Source organism: Antrostomus carolinensis, unplaced genomic scaffold (genome assembly GCF_000700745.2).
Source record: "Antrostomus carolinensis isolate BGI_N321 unplaced genomic scaffold, ASM70074v2 scaffold8125, whole genome shotgun sequence".
In the NCBI taxonomy this organism is placed as follows: Eukaryota; Metazoa; Chordata; class Aves; order Caprimulgiformes; family Caprimulgidae; genus Antrostomus; species Antrostomus carolinensis.
In genome coordinates, this window is record NW_010317077.1 from 54,129 (window position 1) to 74,549 (window position 20,421).

At 48.4% G+C, this 20,421-nt stretch overlaps 1 protein-coding gene across 1 annotated transcript in view; it reads left to right on the plus strand.

Annotated features, from left to right (window-relative positions):
- Positions 1 to 4,692: 4,692 nt before the first annotated feature.
- The window catches only part of CADM1 (cell adhesion molecule 1), an 83,977-nt gene continuing 68,248 nt past the window's right edge, over positions 4,693 to 20,421 (plus strand). The window contains exon 1 of the mRNA XM_029085075.1: positions 4,693 to 4,971. Coding sequence (XP_028940908.1) covers positions 4,693 to 4,971 — 279 coding nt within the window. The remainder of the gene's footprint in view (positions 4,972 to 20,421) is intronic.

Sequence of the window (20,421 nt, forward strand, 5' to 3'; positions counted from 1 at the left end):
TGAGGGGTGGGATTTCACAAGGTGTTTGTGGTGCCCGTGCAACGTCGTGTCCCTGCACGAAGCCGCGGTCGGCGATGCTTCCTCCCTCTCAAAGGGGAGTTCCTCGAGTCGCAGTGTTTGAAATGTTTGTGGGTTTCTAATTGCCGAGCATTTCGCTTGTGCTGAGGGGACCACGGGAGCTTCTCTAGGAAGCAGGAGCACGTCGCCCAGTGTTCTCTTCTTGTGTCTCGTGTACTTCTACAGGAAACCTGTGGATGTTGAGCTTTGGAAGGAATTGCTGAAGATCCAGCCTCCCCAAACCACAGGACTGGAACAACCTCTGGTCTTGTGTCATGGGTGTAGGGATCCAAAAGTGTTTCCTTTCAAGCAAGAAGGAAACTTCCTTATGGTCCGAGTCACCGATGCCTTGCATATTTTAACTCTGGATAGTTTTTTTTGAAAGCCTGCTTATTTTGTTTGTTTCTTTGCTGGAAACCATGTCTATCTGCCAACCTTTCCGAAATGTCATGATGTAATTATTTTAACAGGCAGTCTGTGCTCCTTTATTTGGGGGATATTAACCTTTCTAAACAAAAGAAATGTTAATATACATCGGAGACGCAGCTAATGGGATTTCATTTTTCTTATTAGAACAGGCTTGAGTTCTCTTTTTAATTCATTGTAAAAGAATTCAGCAAGTCAAGTAATTGCCTTCAGCTAATCCATGATAGCACATTTGAACGTGAACATCCAGATCATTCCGTATGGATTGGAAGAAGTAATGTGACTTCCTTGGGTTTTATTTGCTGTGGCTAAACAGTGTTGAAGGATGATATAAATTCATTGAATTGGGAACAAAGAAAATGCTAATTATTAATGCGTGAGGTTCTGATATGCCATTAAACGCGCTGTTTAATTTGCAAAGCCTGTTGTGGCCCGTTTCTGTTTGGTTGCTATTGATTCAGGGTTTGTGTTTGTATTGGGTTCGGTATCTCCGCGCTGTAGCCTTGAAGTTTCAGCTGGATTTATGGGCTTTTTCCCCCACTGCAGAGACGCTCTGCAGGTCAGCTGAACGGCTCTTGATTTTGGAGGATACGGCTCCTTTTGATTCCTCAGACACCAGGACTCAACTTTTGGGCAGGTGCACGTTGCCTCCTAAGCTCAGAAGCGGAGATGGTGGCAGAGAGCGTGGTTGCGGTTGGCTCTGGGTGGATTTGTCTGCCTTTGGATAAACATTTTCTAGAGCTTGGCTCAAGTTGGCTGGATTAATTAAAAGTTTAGATCCGTGCAGTCTCTACTTAAGGCTGTTTGCTGCTTACCAAACAGCCCTTTGCCTTGCAGTGTTATTTTTGGTGCAGACACTATTGCTTTTATGAGCTGATGCTGCATTTAAAGTCATTCTTCTTTCCCCACAGTGCCTTGCGGTTGGAACGCATTGAGATAAATATCCCAGACTCTAAAGGATTTATCTTTCAATCTTGATTTTAAAGGAATATTTCCAAGCGCTCTAATCACCTTGCTGTATCTGCAGTGAACCTAATGTCTCTTGCAGTGCTGGAAGTGCTCCAGCACCTCTGCTGAAGTTCGAAAGGAGCGATGCTTGCAGTTAACAAACACATAATAGAATTTAATATAAGCGCTTGGTGCGTGAAGGAGGATACGTGGAAAGCAAAGCTGATTGCATGTCTGGAAGGATATTTGTGCCTGATCTATGTTCTAATTTTAGTATTGGGTTTTCTTCGTGATAGTAAAATGTCACATTAGCATGGTCCTTTTCATCTAATACACTGCAAACGAACGCCAGTGCTGAGGCTGTAGTTCGGGCCGTCCTGAACTTGGTCATCTGATGGCTTTCTTACAACGTGGTCTTGGTGAAAGAGATCTTTCCTCATTCAATTTTTTTTAAGAAGTGTCTGGATAGCAGTTTCCCGCCTCATCCCTCCCCAGCCTCAGAGGTCCCCGTGAATAGCTGGCCCCATAGCAGCTGCTGGGGCAGATCTGCCTGCCATGGTTAGTGCTGGCATTACAACGTCAGGATGTTCCTTAGAGGCTGAAATAAAACGGCCTCCACAGCCTGAAGACTTCTCAGCCATCGGGTGCAGAGTTTAAATATGTGTGAGGAGGTATTTCTTCTCGGCCCTTGGGACTTACATCGGCTTTTTGCTGTAGATCCAACTGTACATTTAAAATTGGTGTCATGGGCTCCTCGGTGCCATGGCCTGAGATTTGGCTCTCTAGGCTTGCCCAAAGGTTCAGCCATGGTGACTGCCCTCCGTGGGAGCTGCTGATGGGAAGTTCTGCAGATCCCATCTTCCATGGTGTTGGAGAACGCTTCTGAACTAATCGTGGTGTAGAGGAATTGATAATTCATCTTGTGTCCGTAGGAGGAAAAGGAGTATTAAATTTGATTAGTCAGTGGCAGGTTTCAGCCTGGTAATTCGTGGTCTTTATTAACAAACTTGTAAAACTTATTGATACCACTAGAAATCTCTTTATTTGGACAACTTTATTGCAGCCAGTATAATTTTTCCAGGAGAAGTAGTGCTGGTATTCTTATCTTGAGTGAAGCTCATTAAGGCCCTAGGATCCATTTCACTTTCACAGGGTGCCTTGCTCTAGTTATATGCCACAGATGAGTCACGAGCCTGTTTTGATTCCCGGTAGTTCTCTTCGTGCTTTGCCAAATCCCCCAAGATTTCTTTTTGAGATGATACTTGGTAGTTCACCACGACTTAAAGCCTGTCCACAGATTTTATGTGGGATTTTTGGGTTTCTATCAGGTGGTGATATGAAACACGCTGTGGAGAAAATAGTAGCCATATGCAGTATACTCTGACAGAAGATGTGGAGCAAAGCTTTCCCAAGTCCCCATCAAGTGTACTTGGATCCGCAGTGTCAGCGTGTGGAAGCGCGGCGGTGAGGAGCTTACGGGGACCAAGTTTCGGTGGCCGCGTGACTTTGGACCACACTGGGTGGTCACTGCCATCAGATGGTTCAGTCACCCGTCTGATGGGTGATGATGCATCACAGGCATCGGGAGGGCATCACCGAGGAGAAGACTTGCTGGTAGTACTCAGCAGCAGAAGCCGGGAGGCTGTGGGTCGCTGACGCCCTGGCAGAGGCTCACTCGGAGCCGGGGGAACGTGGAGATTTCTTATGCAAATTTGCCATTTCGAGTCGCTTCGCGCTCGCTTGGGATGATGCCGTTGAAAGTTGTGCTGCTTTTGTAGATAAACACCGAGACATCCGCTTTCAACTTCACATTCTTTAACCTTGTTCTGTTCCTTGCTGAGTGCTGACACTTTCAAGGCAGATGAAAATCAGACTAAATTTAGCAGTGAGCGAAGCCCCCGTTCCTCCTTCCCCCCACACTACCCGTTCCAGGCGTAGCGTCTGCATCCTTTTGATTAGTTTTGCCCTTGGTTTCTGCTTCAGATGTGAAGTTTTGCAAAGTGATGCTGACAAAAAGCCTCATTTTTTTATGAGGCAGGCCCTTGGCAGAAGCGCAGCACAGCTGTCCCGTCACTAGCCCACTGCCAGCCTGGGTAGCCACTGAGCACCAACAGCTCGCTGCAGCCCAGTGGGGAGCATTGCAGTCTGCTCCGGGCTTCCATCCACGTGAGCTAACGATTTCTCGCTATATTCATTAGCAGGCTGTTTGGGAAGGGTGCCAGTTGTAGATGGGACTCTTGAGGTCGTCTTCAGTCCTTTCTAGATGTGAATCTGTGGACCAAGCACGTCCCCTCCTCGGGCTGCTCCCCACTCTCTGCTCGTCGGTCACACTTGGGACTCCTGGTTTGTTTGTACTTCAGAGAGGTGTTTTTTTCTGTGTGTCTCAGTACAGGATGGAGCCACCGATCTTGGGACCTTTCCTAACTGGTCATGGTGCTTCACTAAGGCTTTGACAGATGGCATGCATACTGGTTTTCACTGGCTACTCTGAGAAGCCCTCCTCAGCTGTTCCCCGGCTAATTTAGTCCCACGGATGGTTGGTTGAGCAGAGATGAATTCTTTTGTGAAGTTATGACAGTTATCCAAACCTGAACCCTTGGGGGAAGGAATTTTTTAAGGTGGTTGAGCCTCAGAATCTTACTTGAACTCTTGTCTTTGCATTGAAGAGCAAATTGACCCTTGATACTTGCAAGTTCTGCTCTAAATAAAGAGATAATGGCTGCTTTGACCAGGCCTGGAAATGGGCAGCTAAACAGGGGAGATGGGTGAAGTGGGATCCCCAACCTCGCCCTTGTACCACCAAAAAGTGAAGCGTGTGTGTCTTGAGATGATGCGAGTGAGTTTGGTCATCTCGCTGTGTGGCAGGGAGCCTTGTGAAAGGTTTTGTTCCCAGCTGGCCAGCCCTTTCCAAAGAGGCCCCGAGGAATTGTTCCCGCAGCTGACCAGCACCATCAGTCCAGCAAACAGCCGGTATCTCCGCTCCTCCCAGCTCCCATCCCGGCGCGACTTGATTGTCCATTGTTCTCCAGCCTTTCATCTGGCACCAGTTGGTTTGCATTTCTAATAAGGAGAAATTGGTGACATCTCAGGATTAAATAGCCCCATCGGTTGTGAAATTAAGCCCTCTTGAGTGTTAAAACGCTGCTTAGATGGCAAGCCTGCGTTTCTATTATTAGGCTTAGCTATGCAGCTGAAAGATGAGACTCGCTGTCCTGTTTTCTCCTTCTGCAGCCACTTGAACTTGCAGGCGTCTGTCTCGGAATGAAGCGCGCCCGTGCCAAAGCCGTGACGGTGACAGGGCGCGAAGGCGAGGCCAGGCGCAGGCTGCCATCGGGGCTGGCACGAAGCCGTCCTGCCGGAGTGCAGGACATGCCGGGTGCCAGCGAGTTCCTTGGGGAGCAAACCGTCTTCCCAGCAGCTGTTGGGACAAGCGGGAGGAATCTTCAAGGGAAGGAACGCTGGGTTTGTGGGGACGTTAGGGGCGAGTTCCTCTGTCACCTACAGCAAATGTCACGCCGCTACTCGGCAAAAACATTTCGGGTGATGTGGCTGAAAGAAGTTTTCCTTAAATAATGGCATTTCTCTTGGCTTTTGAAACAAGCATGATATATGTGGTGTTTCAAATTAGGATCAAAAGCTGGATTTCCCCAGCCCTGATCTTCCTTTTGTTACTATTTAGAAGAAAATTATGATGTCTGTAAATGCTTTTGCACAATTGATACGTCCTTCAGCTATTCTGCTGATAACGAGCTTGAGCAGAGCAGTGGCTCTCTGATATGATAAATTGGCACTGTTTTTTAGGTCCTCTATTAACTTTGTTCCCGAGGAATCAAATTAAAGTAATCTTCTATTATAGCACCGTAGAACCTGCACATGCAGCTATTTTTTACGGTCACCAGAGTTCTTGAGGTAAGTTAAAGTTATTTCAGTTGTTACTTATCTTTGGACTGACGGTCAAGACAAATGGCTGGTGTAATTTCTTTCCTTAGTAGATGGATATAAAGTGAAGATATTACATGGGCCTCTCACTGAATTCATAAATTTTTAGATTGGGAACATTGAGTTAGATATTGAAACATTTAACTTGACATGAAGATAGAGAGTTGTTTTCTGATTCGTTGGTGCCATAAAGTGAAACTCGGTGGACGAACTTTGTCGGCAGCTTTTTGTTGCCATGTAGTTGACAGAGGAGGAGCAGATAACCCAAGAGAGAAGCATCACTGTTGTTCTTGCCGTGCAAAGGAGCTGTGAATTCATCACAGAATCACAGAATATTAGGGATTGGAAGGGACCTCAAAAGATCATCTAGTCCAATCCCCCATCCACAGGATGCTCGGCACGGGGAGCGTGGCTGCCGGCCCCGGCGGGGCACGGGGTGCGTGTCTGTGGGGATGCAGGCAGCGAGGGCTTCGGTGACGCTCGCGCAGCGGTTCTGGGACACACGTAGGCTGGCACAGCCCAGCCTTTGGGATGTCTCCTTATATAAAGCAAATAGCAAAGTGTGCTTTGAGTGTCTTTTTGAGTGCAGTCTTTTTTAGCTATGTGTTTGCTGGCTCCAAAGGATAACGATGTTTGGTTTAAAGCACAAGTCACACACGGAGATGAGCTTTCCGTAACTGGCTGTTGGCTCATCGATACGGATGGGGACAGCAGAAAGGAGATCCAGGAACTGAAATTACTTGGCCTGGAGCTGCAGAGCAACATCTTAAGCAATGCCAGCAATGCTGATGGGAATAAACCCTGTCCCTGCATCCTGGTCTGGCTCCCTGCTCTCCCGCTCAGCTCCTTTCCGTGTTTGCCAAGGTGCTGGTGCTTATGACTGTTTGTGTTCTTCTGGCTTGATTTTGAGCCAGGCAATATCAGTGTGAGGGCCAGGAGGTTTGCTGATGTGCACTTTTTTTCTGCATGAAATGAAGTTTTATGTAGCATGATGTTAATTGGGTATTGCCCTTCAAAACGCATCGTGTGACCCTTTGAGTTGGCGAGATGGATGAGGAAGGAGCGACTGACTGGGTTGAAATGCAGAACTGACACTTGTGGCTCCCTGACTGCGCCTCTGGCGCTTCCACTTTCGTTTGTGAGAGGGAAGGAAGTTGGCTTCAGATTTTGCCAGCTATAAAGAAAATATTTTGATACGAGTTTATGAGTCATCGGAGATGAGAGGGAAGAAGCCTGAGCACTAGAGCTGCGTGAGGTTTCCCGAGAAGCAGAGGAAGATGCTGAGGATGAAGTACGGCACAATGGGGCTGAGGTCTGAGGAGCACCTCGGTCGGGTCTGCGGCTCTTGTGTCCCCAGGACCAGGGAGATGGGGAAGGAGCTCGGCCAGTCGCAGCGGTTTTTTGCCACTGTTTTATTTGGGAAGAGCAGGCAGCTTAGAGTAATGCCGTGAGCTGGCTTTTCTTCTTGGAAGGGATCGGCGGCTGCTGAGCAGTTGTGGAGCCCATTTTTGGTCCCCAATTTGCTCTTCGTGACTGCCCTGGTGCTGTGGGCGAGACAGAGCTGTATATTTGGGGGGTTGGACTAGATGATCTCCAGAGGTCCCTTCCAACCCCTACCCTACTATTCTGTGATTTTCTTTTATTGTCTCCCCTGGGAGATGGGTTTCTTGTGAACCCCAAGAGAAATTTTTTTGACACTTGCATGTTTTGCGGTGCTCCCTAAGCAACTGCTTATCTAAACCCCAGTAAAAGTGGATATTTCTATCCTATAGTACTCCAAATTGGCTGGAGACTGGATCTTATTATCCCGACTAGAAAACAGACTGGCAGGATATTAACTCGGAATTGATGATACCTGGAGGGAGGAGCCCGCGCGAGGCTGGGGGATTGGCATTAAACTGCCTTGTTAATGAAGGTTCTGTAAATAAACGAGGAGCGCGGGGCGGGGGGAGCAGCTCTAATCCTCTGCGTGTTCTGGGGAGGTGCTGAGTGTGCTGGAGAGCAGCAGCTCTGTGCCACGGCGAACAAGAACTGCTTAAAAATGAGAGAGAAAATTACATTACCTGGAAATATTGTGGTGGCTCCAGCTGGGGAATATTGACCGACTCTCTTCCAAGAGAGACTGGGAAAGGCGACTGGAAGGCCGGGCGGTGTGAGGAGTCTCTTCCAGTTGTCGTTCTTGATGCACCAGTTTTTAAACTATACTAATTTACTGTTCATCTTTCATTTGTTGGATAGCTGGCTCAGAAAAGATATTTTTTTTCTTTTATTCTCTGCTTCTGGATGGTGACCATCAGAAAAATAAGCTGCGTGTCTCATCAGGCGGTTGCAGGGAAAGTGCCTCATAGAATAAATAAAAGAAACGCGTGTGAGTCTGAGGCAGTTCAGTCGAGGAGGAGGGAAGGAGAGGCTATCGCATGCAAACCAGGTGGTAGGACATCTCTTACCGAGTCCCTCAAAGGTTGAACCTGATACGTACAGAAAAGCAAAGGCGTCCCTGCCCGTGCGTAACACCATTTATTTTCATCAGTGTGGAATGCTGAATATTAATTTGAAACCCTATCGGTGTGCTAGTTTATGTGGTGACGTGCAGATGAATAGAATTCTTGGGTCTTCCAGGGAGTGTTTGTTCAGTATAATTGCAGCTTTAAACAAATTCAGTGGCCAGAACGCTGTAAAACATTTGCAGGCGAGAGCATGCTTTTAATATTCATCTTCTTTAAGTGTCACCGAGTGACATCTAAGACTAACTGGGCAGAAATGGGTGCCAGGCAAAATAGAGAGCGGGGAGTCTTGCTTGCTAATTTGTATTCTAGATGTAAATGTTAAATTAGTTTGAGATTTTGAAATGGATTTTTAAATGCCAGGCGCATAAGAGGCGGAATTGATATTAATATTAATAGGCCTAAAAAGATATTTAGTGAAATATTTGTATAATTTAATTTTCTTCATAATCAAGTCAGGAAAGTATCGACTGACCATGGGGCTCGGAGAGCTCAGTCTGTCCCATACACCTTGACGTGCGTCCATGGGGATGACTCAACCCTCCCTCGGTCTTACCACAGCGACCTGCGCTCGGCCGGCGTATTCCTCGTCTTGCACCTTGAATGTCATTGACTTCTCAGTGGCATTAAAGCATCTCTGGAGGCCTCGGCAGTGCTGCTGGTTTGGAGTTTTCCCTGTGCCAGAAAACAGAGGCAGTGCTGGGAGGGAAGCAGTCTCTCCCTGGAGCTGGGAGCGAGGCACCAGCCTGGGTGGGTGCTCAAGGCAGAGTGGCTGGTGAGCCCGAACCCCGTCCCGCTCCGTGGTACATGTCGTAACGGGGTCTTACCCCAGGTACAGGGGCAGGGCTGCCTTCCTCGGGAGCTGGCAGTCCCACATGGCAGGGAGCGTTTCTCCAAGCAAACAAGAACTGGGAAGAAGTATGAGTGGTGGTGCCCTGCAGATATAAATAAAACGAGGACAGTTGCAGGAGGAGGAGGAGGAGATGGGAGAAACTGAAATATTAATGAAGATATAAAGCACTGCACCTACACTGAGAGCAGTGTGATGTTCTTGCTCATCTCTTCATGTTGAGCTAGCTGGAGCTTTAAATTTTAAAGCCTGGGTGGAGAAGAAGGGCAAGGTTAGGCAGCTTGTTAGAGTGCTGGAGTTGCACTCGTAGCCAGATTAATAGCTCGGAGGGGAGGAAGCCTTCGGTCCCAGGGATTTGGCAACAGCCACGTGTCTGAGCCTTGGCTGTTAAGCATCAGTCTGTTGTCCCCAAGTGTTGCTGCTCTGGTGCAGCTCTGCCTGGGAGGAGTATGGGGCTGGTGGATGGGGCATCTCTGCTGCCAAAAGCCATCCATGCTGGGGACAGCAGGAGTGAGGCCAGGACACCGCTGGGGCAGTACTCATCGGGTCTTGAAGACCTCAGGGAGGTGAAACATGTTATTGGCCATGGGGTGAGCAGGCAAACTGCATCTGCCCAGGTGGTGTGATGGTCTGTGAGCTTGTGAGACCATTTAAGGTCTTGTGCAGCGGGTGCTTGGGGGTAGCTGCCTGGTTGGGGTCTGTTAAGCATTGTGCGTGGGGCTGCAGCTGAATTGCTTTAGCACAGCTGGGGCAGCACTGGTGAGGACGTTCTTCTGCAGGAGAAGTCCTCGGTGCAAGAGGGATGTGCCAGCACTGCTCTCGCAGCTGCTGCAGGTACCTCTCACTTGGCTTTCTGTCTGTCCTCCTTTCAGCAAGGAGTTTGCCTCCACCTACAGGAAGCAGAAAGCAAGAAAAAAAATATATATATAATCACCCAGTAGCATCTGTGAGCCCTCATCTTTCAGAGGAGCTCTGTGAAGCATCTCATCAGTCTCCATTGCTGCGTAAAGCACTCGGCTGTGCTCCTGGAAGGTGCCCTGGCAGTTTGAAGACTTCTTACCTATTAGACAGGTTTTAATTCACCTTTTCTCGCAACCCAAGCCTCAAAAAGAAAACGCAGAAAAGCTGACAAGCCGGTAATTGAATTTGGGTTGGCATTAGTGAGGCTTCCGCTGGGGTTCATGGTTGAAAGACAAAGCAGATATTTCCGAGGAGAACACTAATGGTGCTGGGAGGTTTGGGGAATGAGCAGCTTTGGGGAGAGCAGAGCGTTGGGCGAGCTCCGGCTGGAGGAGGCGGCAGGCGAGTGGGAAAAGAGAACTGGGGGCTTCAGAGGAGCCAAGGGCTAGAAATCCCTTTGTACACAGACATGGTGAGAGGAGGGGCACGCAGGACCTGTCCTCTCTGACTGTAACAAGGGAGCTGAGCAGGACACGGGGAGGGCGGTGGTGTCGGCAGCAGGGTCGTGCTGGAGGCACCCGGGCGAGGCTTGGCTTGGGTTGGGGCAAGCCATGCGGTTTGAGTCGTGTTGCGTATTTATGGTTCTGTTTCCCTTTTATCTGCACATGAACACAGCAGAAAAAGAAAGTGCAGATGACTCCTTTGTGACTTCCATGCAGGGAACCTTTCAGTTCCCATTTCATTCCTGAAATGGTGAGCAGCTCGGCTCGTTTCCGCCCGCCTCCACCACGGTGCTTGAATGGTCGCTCCCGTTTGGGTGCGCGGGAATTTTTTATGTGTTTTATTATGTTTTAATGTGAATGTTGGGATAGTTTTTCAATGCAACAGATTTGTGTTTGGGATGTCCCTGCACAGAGGACTTGGAGGATGTGGCACACTCAAGGGTTTGGGAACTTTCAAACGTTGGCGTTGCAGTTACACATCGATGGGAAAACAACCAGCGGGGTAGCCTGGGCCAGAGGTTTTAGTCAGGATGTTGTGGGTCGGCACAGTCTTTGGTCCTGGTGTTCCAAGTCTTTGGACCCACGTTCTCCAGATGCTTGGAGCCAGAGTAAGGAGGGGTCTGGACAGCAGGGAGGGGGTGCCCACCATAGCCTGGTTGAGCCCCACCACCAAGACGCTCGTACCGAAGGTGTGAGCGATGCCTGGGGCTTTGCAGCCCATTTGCTCTAGTTGTCAGTCCAAAAATCACACTGTCAATCCGGTGTCACGCTGCTGGAATTGTGTCTTAGTGTCGGGCGGGTGGTGCAGTGTCAGAGTGAGGACTGGGCAAAAGAAATTCCAGCCTCCGCATTTTATATACAGGATACCTGACAGTAAAGCTGTGCGATGACCTTTATCTTTATGAGCTGAGAGAATTAAGGAGTTCTGTATTTTAGTTTAATTAAGCAATAAGGCATAACAGATGGTGCTTTTCTGGGTGATTATTGAGTGTCTCTGGTTTGACTGAGAAGTGCAGTAACACCACGGTCGTGAGCGTGTTGTAATTTGCGATATTTGAGATCTTGGGGAACGTGTGTCTGTAGATGTCTGTCATCAGTTGGACCATCATTTGGGCATCAGCACCTCTTTGCTTTCTGCAGCGTTTTGTGAAGCGGGTGCCAATGGTTTTGGCCCTGTTTGGCCAAGGGGCTTTGGGGACGTTGGACAAACAGCTGCCACATGCGGCTCAGCTGCCCGTATGGAAGAGCTGAGGCGTCTGCTTCCCCTTCAAGTTCACCCACAACGTTTGACTACAAAGTTCTTCAGGGAAATAGTCTTGATTTATTACCTACCCTGAGCAGAGGTGAGTCTTTGACGCGATCTTCTAGTAAAATTGACAAATAAATTACCTTAGAATTTCCAAAACGATCCAGAATCAAAAAAAAAAAACAAACCCCAGCTCTCAGTATTTAGAGACACCTTGCCGTAGGAATTACCAACCTGCTGAGATTGCTGTGTTAACACAAACACGGCCAAGAAACCCAACCGAAAACTCAGAAGTTTTGCAGCCAACTCCAGTCTTTGCGGATCAGGAACACCCAGAGCATCAAAGATTGTGTTATTCCAACGTTTACGTACGTGAACAGGGTCAGACATTGAGGATGTGTTGTAACACAGCTGCCGTCTGGGCACTGGACTCAGCAACCCAAGAAGAACCGAATTCGTGGCAGGTTGATTAACTTTGCTTGACATTTTCTCTGCCGGGAGCTTCTCTGCGCACTTGCAGGGGCCACATTTACTCCAGAGGATGTTAAAAAGTAGCAGAAAGAAGGAAGAGCTTGGAATTAATGGAGCAAATCTGGCCGGTCTGCAGCTCTTGGCACGGAGGGCCAGGCGCTGAACTCGAGACGCGGTTTTTCCCACTGCCGTGTCGTAACCTTCCCCTGTTCTTGCCCCCGACACCATCGGAGATGTGAATTGCTGGCAACCTGGCACTGAACTTGCACTGGCACAATATTTTACATCACTGACTAATATGCCTCAATTTTTCTCATTAATGGAGTATTTGAAATGATCAAAATGAAATAGATTCACTTTCTGGCTGTGAGGTTGTTGTAAGGATGATGTATGAGGAGTTTTTAACACAGCTGTCTCGATCTCGTGCTGTTAGGAGGAGACCCGGGATCGCGCATTAAATCGTGAGCTTTGAAAATCAGCAGTTACACAAGAAAGCTTTAAATTTGGGTTTTGAAGGGCCTCTGTCCCTTCTTGACCTTTCTGCTCGTTTAACGAGCTGTGTCCTCGTTAGCTCTGGTCACAAGGTGGTCGCCCGAAGGGGACGTGGTGTCCCATGCCCAGGCTCTGTCCCCCAGAGCTGCCATTTTGGGTGCATCATTTTGGAGCCGTGCAACACAATTAAGGCAAAGTCTTGATTGTAGATGAGTTGGCTCGATGCCATTTTTGGAGACAATGTCCCACTTAAATAGCCTGGATTGGGCTGAGAAGAATAATTGCTGCTATGAAATAATTTTGCAATTACCGCTGTAATTAAGGGCAGTTTGTTAATGAAAGAGCTTGGTGACTAATGACTGCAGGGCACTCCGTCCTGCGGCTTCGCACCAGCCGGTTGGCTCGGGCGGTGGAGATGGTTGGGGACTCGGTGACACAGCTGTCACGCTCGCAGGATGGATGCAAATACCCGGCGCTGCTGGTGATGAAGTGCCATCATTAGCCTTCTGCCCAGTGGGAACTGGGCAGACCAGGAAAAATAAACATAAAATATGATGGTGAACGCTGGTGCTTCCGGCCACCGCCGGCCCCTTTTCCCCGGCCGCGTTCCTGCAACGCGCAGATGCCCTCGGCCAGCTGATGCTTCGCTCTGTTGTGAACCTCTCCATCCGCTTCTCAGGAGTGTCAGCTTGTTTGGTCTGTGTTCTTGCAGCTTTGCTTGTCTCGAGTTTGCTTTTCCTCTTCATGTTTTCCTTTTAGAACACAAACCGCTGCAGGTTTTTCTTTTGTATGTGTTGAAAAAACAAACACAGGAGGAGATGTTGATGTGTTTGCATGTTTGGGTGCACACCCAACTGTTGTCTGTAAAGTCTGGTGTGGTCCTTTGTAGGTAGGCAGTCTTGAAAATATTTTTGTGTGTTCAGGGGCCAGATTTAAACTAACTGAGTTTTTTAAAGCATGGATGGATGCAGCCAGTGAGAGACACGTTGCCCATGGATGAGGATCAGTGAGGGGTCGCTGAAGCCACGAGAGCGATGATGCCAAGGCTGTCATTAGTAGGCAAGTGCTTTCAGGAGCCTCCCATGTTTTGGGGATGACCCAATACCTTGTTATTTGTTACTCTTGGCTCTTTGTGGTGCTTGTGAGCAGATTTTCTATCATGAGAGAAGGGCTGGAGTTGGGAAGGCTCATTGTCCCTAACGAAGACCTCCCAGGTTGCTCTTGTGATGTTTCAGTGTTAGGTTTGCCACACGAAAGCTGCGTTCCTGGGTGGTATTTCTTTGTGTTAAAGTACTTTTACCCAAGAGGTCGGGATGGGAGCAAAGGTGAGGGAAAGTGTGGGAGAGATGGGATTGGGACAGGCTTCAGATTTCCTAAAGCACAAAGCTGAAGAGGAGGCTGCTTGGCTCAGGGGATGAGGTCCTGGGTGCCCAACTAAATGACCTAACTAGGTGCAGCGTGCTGTTTGGTATTAACGACAGCCCAGGAGGAAAAGCAGCGCCTTGGACGATTCCTTCCCTCCACAGTGGTCTGGGCAGGAGAGGGCTTCCATGTTCAGCAGAGTCCTCTGGCAGAGCAAGGAACGGGTTTTCTTGGTGTCGGTTTAGAGGTGGAAGAGGGGAATGGAGCACCCAGGCAGCCCCATGTTTAAAGTCGCTGAAGAATTTCTTCTACCGGCTGCGTGGCGATGTGGTGGTGCCTTTTGTTTTAATGGGCTTTGCAAACGGACTGAAAAGGCCTGATTTACAAGACCTGCTTAAATATGCACAGCAAGGTCTTTGGAGCTGCTGAGGTGTTCGTTTGACCCTCAGCATGAAATAACTCAGAGCCTGTACATTGAGTTTGCTCAGGCAGAGCTCCATGAAGGGAGGGTGAGGTGCAGAAACACCAGTGCAAAGAGGGGCAAGCGGCCTGTCTGCCTCGTGCACGGGGCTCCTCAAAGGTTGTGTAGATCTCTGTAGTGATGACACATCAGGTTCGTTCTCATTGCCAATCGCTCTATCAAAACAGCACTAATTACCCTCATGTTGCGTTGCCATCGTCATCTTCCTTCAAGCTGAAGAGCACGTGTTGTACAACTTGCAAAAGGTAAAATTGAGGCGACTTTTCTTGTTCTGTTTTTGGAAGAGTAGTTAGTAAAGAAGGAAATTGATTTTGGTGTCAGAAAGGACGTTTCTGACAGGAGCATACTTTGAAATGATTCAAGGCGTCTGTTTCTGTTGCAGACGCCCAACGCAGCCAAGAGCTTTACCTAAATTAAACTGTTTAAGATGTCGGCTCTGGGTATGAACACAATTTGCATCCCGGTGGCATGGTTGGAATTTTTATCATTTAATGAACTTTCTCGCTTCATTTACGAACAAAGTCTCTCCCACAGCAACTATTTTGGTCGGATGTGTAGATCTTCAGGTGCAGTTTTGACGCTCGTTGTGGGAATGGATGGGCGGGGTTTGAAGGCACGAGCAGACTTGTTGGAGCTTCAAGTGGGATGTCGTAAGGATGGCTGGCTTTGGCATGTCACTTGTGTCACCTTTCTGTTCTAATGTTGATTATCATGCAGCTGTGTTGGGGAAAAGCCTTCCACCTTTCTGGCAGCCGTCTCTCCAACCCTCTGCACCCTGCTGAAGGTCTGAAGAAAGCTCGCGTTTCAAGGTGAACTTTAAATTAATATTAAATACTTCTAGACCTCTACAATTAAAAGGTCTTTTCCTTTCCCCACTTCAAAACAGATCTGATGGGTTATTGCTGGAGCCTTGGCTCTGAGCCTGGCTGACCTTGGATCCATGCCTTTTAAGTATCAGCAGGGTTTCTTGTGCGCTGTTGTGGCCTTTTGTGCGAAGAACAAGCCGCTATTGTGGCTACGGGCTTTGCAAAAGGGTTCGTGATAGTCGGTGGATGTTGGAGAAGGCGGGGACACTTGATTTTCCCTTTCACACGCGTCTCACGGTTGGTGCTTATTGTGCCAGTGAGGTATTTGTGAATGCAGATACATTTTCTATGTAGATACTTATCCTTTTAAACTCTCCTAAATGGCTTGAGGTGGATGAGGAGACCAAGAAAGCGCAGGCTACGTTTGCCTCTTGCAAGTCTGGGAATTCAGTGTCCGGTTGCTGCAATGCCCTCTGTATTTCCAGCTCTGCCACACCTTCCGTCAACGGTCCAGAAATGGTTCTAAAGCTGATCCGATCCCCTTGAAATCGGCTTTCCCTGTTCCTGCTCCACATGCTTGGGTTACAGCCTACAGCAAAGCCTTCCGTTCCTATGGAAAATCCCAGCATAGCAGCTTAAAATGGGACATTAAACCTGCTTCTGCTGCTTTTGGCACCTTAGAAGGATGGTGGTAATGCAGTTTAGGTGTTCCTTTGCCCAAAGTAAATTTCCACTCAACCTGAGTCATCTGCTTGAAGGGGAGAATAAATATTAGCCTGCTAACAGAAGGAGCGTATTGGAGAGGTCACGGGTGACGTGTCATTATCATTTGTATTAGTTTATATTGGCTGAAAGGATGAAAGGGGAAACAAGAATATTGACTTATGTTACTTAACATTGAATTAGTGTCCCTTTGCGAAGGGCTTCTGCCTTCAGTCATGACTGTGAGTAGTTTCCGTTCCAACGGGGATGGGGAAGTTTCTGAGCAGGGATGGATTCGTCCCTTCGACTGGGTCTTCCTGCCTTTCCCCAGCGCACTGAGCACCTTGAAACTGGCGAGACCTCGCGGGGCTGTGACTGGAGCAGCGTTTGTTTAAGCTTTGACTTGGAGCAGTGGATTTACCTTTTATCATATTATCGAATGAATTATTGATCCGCTGACTTTGAATATTTCAGTAAAGGCGCGTCAACGAAGCTCTGCCCTGGAAGCAGCGGAGCAGAGCCCACGTGCTGTATTGTCCGGGCTCGAGCCTCCCTCGTCTCAGACCTCCGGCAGGTCATTGTGCTCCATCCCTGAGGACATGGCTCCAATAGTCCAGGTCCTCAGCCACCCCTCAGGTGGGAACAGCTCTCCCTGAAATGCAGCATCGCTTCTGTGAGTGAGAAGGGAAGGAAAAGACAGTCAAACCCAGGAGCAGATGAAGATGTCGGTGTTTCGGTCTGGAGAGATCTCTACAGAGTGGCCTCCCTGGTCAGTCCTCCAGCTTCCTAGGGCTTTTTCTCCCTGTAAATGCAGCTTTGATCTGCATTCTTTTGTGGCCAAGGGACCGTGCGTTGTGTTTATTGAGTTGCTGGCTTTGAGGCGATACCGGTGCAAACGTGTGCTGTGCGAAACCTCGGCTTCGTTAGGTACGTGCGTGTAAACGATGCTCTCGAGGGAGCAGTTCTGCTTCCAACGCGCCTTTCCTGGGGGACTGAGGGAGCCAGCAGGTGACTGGAATCCACATTTCCATTGTCCTCCCTACAGCAATATGGAGGAAAGAGATAAAACAAAATACCGTGCGTACGTCTGGCTTAAAGCTGCCCACACAAGGTGTTCAGAAGCTGTTTGCACTGAACCCAAGATGCACAGTGCATGCGAGAAGAGTTTTGGAGTCTGCTCACCATCTGCAAACACAGGAGATGGTATCGCTGGAAACAGAAAGGATTTCAGGTCTTTGAGATGGGTTTCTGATCGTTTGGCTTTGTGCAGACCCCACAGCAGCAGTGTGGTGCTGCTGCCGTCGGTCTTTGGCATTCCAGCTGCATTGCTCTCGCTGCATCGATCGATCACCGCCCCTGCCCTGCGCGCCGTATTGACAGGCAGCTTAAATAGTTCTCATTTGAAGGAGTGCAGCATGGATAATTAAGCAATGCACTCTACGAGTTGGTGATCAGCTTCTTGTGGAGGACCAATAATGAATAAAAAGTACATTAACTAAATTAAACTCCTGATGCCTGTGGGTCTCTAACTGTAGCGTTGCCTTTATGAAATTCATTTCAGTTTGTAAGAGTTCTGTTAATCAAAAGACTCCTGCAGAAAACGTTTGGGGATTTAAAGTTTATTTTAACGCTGTGTTGGGTAGGGCAGAGATGAGCGTCGTTGCTGCTGCTCGGTCTGAATACTTCCCTCTGCTCTGACTCTGGCCTGTTGAACGCGGAGAAATCAAATTTGTACAATGAAATGGTCTCACCCCCCTCCCCTAAATCTGCTCAACGAGAGTTTGGGCTGTTTCCTGGTGACATCTTGTCTTTGAACACAAGTGCAGCTGCACAGATCTCCAGGCCGGTTGTCTCAGCAGCTGTGGGACAAGTAGGGACGCAGTGACATTGGTGTTGCTTGGTGCTGCTGCTCGAATGTACGGGCTCTGGTAACTGTCCGGTGTTCATCCTGCGCTTGATGGACATCCGTTTCCTTGGTGCTTTATTTAGATTTCTTTCTCTGGAGCACTGTTTTCTGTATACAGAATAGAAAATATAAATACAGAAGTTGGGTGGCTGGTGGGAAGGGGGCAGGAGGTGGGATGCCCTCGGTGAGCTTGGGGCCAGGTGCGTGCATGCTGCCCCGGCCGGTGCACGCTGAGCCCCAGAGCCAGGCTGGCTGCAAATTGGGTTTCAGGGATTCGTTGCCTGCACGCCTGAGAAGACAGCTGGATAATTCTTAAACACCTTTTAATAAACCCACATAAACCAGGCAAGGTGCAGGAGACAACAAAGCGAAGCAGAAGGTCTGCTTGAAGAACGGTGGGGCTGGGTTGGGGCTCAGCACCGCTCCACCCGAGAGCAGCCCTGAGCCCAGGAGGGAGGGTTTGCATAGGTGCGAGTGCCTATAGATTAGAATAACGTGGTTATAATTGCACATAAGCACGTGCTGACCGTGACCTTGCCGGTGCCCTGGCAGCTCTTCATCTGCAGTCCTCTCAGCCAGGCAGATACTCTCCTCGTCGTCCAGATGTAGAAATGTTTTCAACCAACATGAACATACTGCAAAATCCGTGTTTGCTCTCCCAACTTTTTTTTTCCTTGTGAGAGGCTGCCAACTGCAGACTTGGATGGGAGCCATTTATTTGTAGCACAGTCAATCTTCCCTTAAAGAAAACCACCAGTGAATTAGCTTTTGCATAGTGTTTCAATCAAAGCATTTGATCCTTGTTTCTGCGAGATAATCCTAAGAACTTCTTATTTGGAGAATAGAAGACCGTGATGGATTTAATTCATAAAGGGAAGCAGCCGTAAGGAATGTAAATGTAAGAGGCTGATAAGGTAGGATTTCCTCGTTGCCATGGCAACCTCTGGGTCATGAGCCTGAGAAAATATAAAGTCAGTCCTGGAGCCGTGAAGATGATTATAAAATTTAACTGTCATTCTTCATTTGGAGTTGATGGCAAACGTTATTTACTTAAGTTTATCTGCAGGCAGGCGAGGATCCTTTCTTCCTCCTTTAAATCAGAGCTTTGGATCACAAATGAACGTGTTGTGCACAGCCGAGGTTACAAAGCAACCTGCTATTTATTATTTTAAGCAGCCAATTTGCAGGTAATATCCCAGCCAGCTCCGCTCGTCTCCCGTAGAACACCGAGGTGTTATCCAGCGTGTCCCTTACGGCAGCATCCCTGACGCTGCTTCCAGGGTACCCCTATTCCTGTCCTCTTACCCCAAAATCCTGCTGCTGGCTTCTCCAGGGGAAGGAACGTACAGAACTAATTATTCTGTGTCTGTGCGAAGGAGCCATCGGCAACCCCCGTACTCGCCACGCACCAGGAAGTTGGGTGCATTTGGTTTTGTTGCTCTCCTCTGGTTTAAAACCTTCCTTTTCCAGCCCCTAAACGTTTTGTGGCGTTGAGGGCTGAATGAGCAGTCCCAGCTGGGATAAAAAGAAGAAAGCATTAAATATTCCTGCGTGAGCTGCTGACGTTCCCGGGATTAACTGCTCCGGGAGCTGGGCATCGCCTGGGTGCGCGGCAGCGGCGGAACAACCAGCTGCCTGATCCCAGGTTGTCCCAGATACGCCGGCTGCAGCATAAACGCAGATTAGCTTTGTAAAAACACGTCGTACAGCTCTTCTCCAGATAGAAATCAGGGAGGCTCTGGCTTTTGAAAGTACCTTCTGTACACACAGCTAGGCTTCAAGTGATTCCGGCATCGTAAATTAATTAATTACATAAATAAATACATGTTACGAGCAGCTGCGTTGTCTGTGGATTGAGGAATGGCAGCCCTGCCCCTCTGCACTGGCCTTTTTGGGAAGGTGGGAGACCATCGTCCCCCGACGCTACAGGGAATGGTGAAACCAGCCAGAGAGGAACCAGAGCCAGGACAGCGGCACCCGGCTGCACCCGTTTCCCCCGCCGTGACTGGGCGTGTGACTGCGGTAAGCGCCCGCTCCTAGACCCCACCGGTGTTCTTACAGCCAAGGGTTATAAAGATACTGGGACTAAATTGTCCTCTGTGACAGAACATGAACCCTTCTCCTCTTTGGATCACTGTGCTGTTTCCGCCTTCTTTGGAAAAGGGAGGAAAAACTCTTGCTATGACTTTAAGGATGTTCTGACTCAAATTAAAAGCACTAAAAAAAGTGCTTTAAAAGTCCAGAATCTTGCTCAGAACTTTTTCTTTTTACTGCATTTGAAAGATTTTTTTTCTATTGCTACTCAGTCTTACTAGAGATGGTAAAAAGTGAAGTTGTTTGATTCAAAGAGTTCATATAAACTAAATTCCATGTCAGGCTTTTGCCTGACTCCTGGAGTTAACGTGATGCTATTTTTGAGGCCAGTCTCACGACTTCAGTTGGGAAACTCTCACCTTTGTGGCTTTCATCCTGAAATGAAGCGGGTGCAGGCAAGGCAGCGATTTCTGGTACGGATCAGGGTTTATGGCTGTTACTAAAGAGAAGTAGCTCTTGTGGAAATGGAGCAGAGAATTATTGCTGTACTAAAAAAACCGAGAAATCGTTACTTTTCCTGGGGTGGAAACTTCTTGAAGGCACTTGCCCAGGTGGAAATTGAAGCAACCAGAAGTTCTACTTAGTGCTGGGGTTTTTTTTCTATTAGCCCATAATCTGCATGACCCCAGCACTATTGTCACCCCTTGCCAGGTACGTTGGAAGGGCTGGTTGTCTTGAACTCCTGTTTTGTTCGTTGTGCAGATGAAGTCTGGTGAGAAGGTGAGCATCTGTAG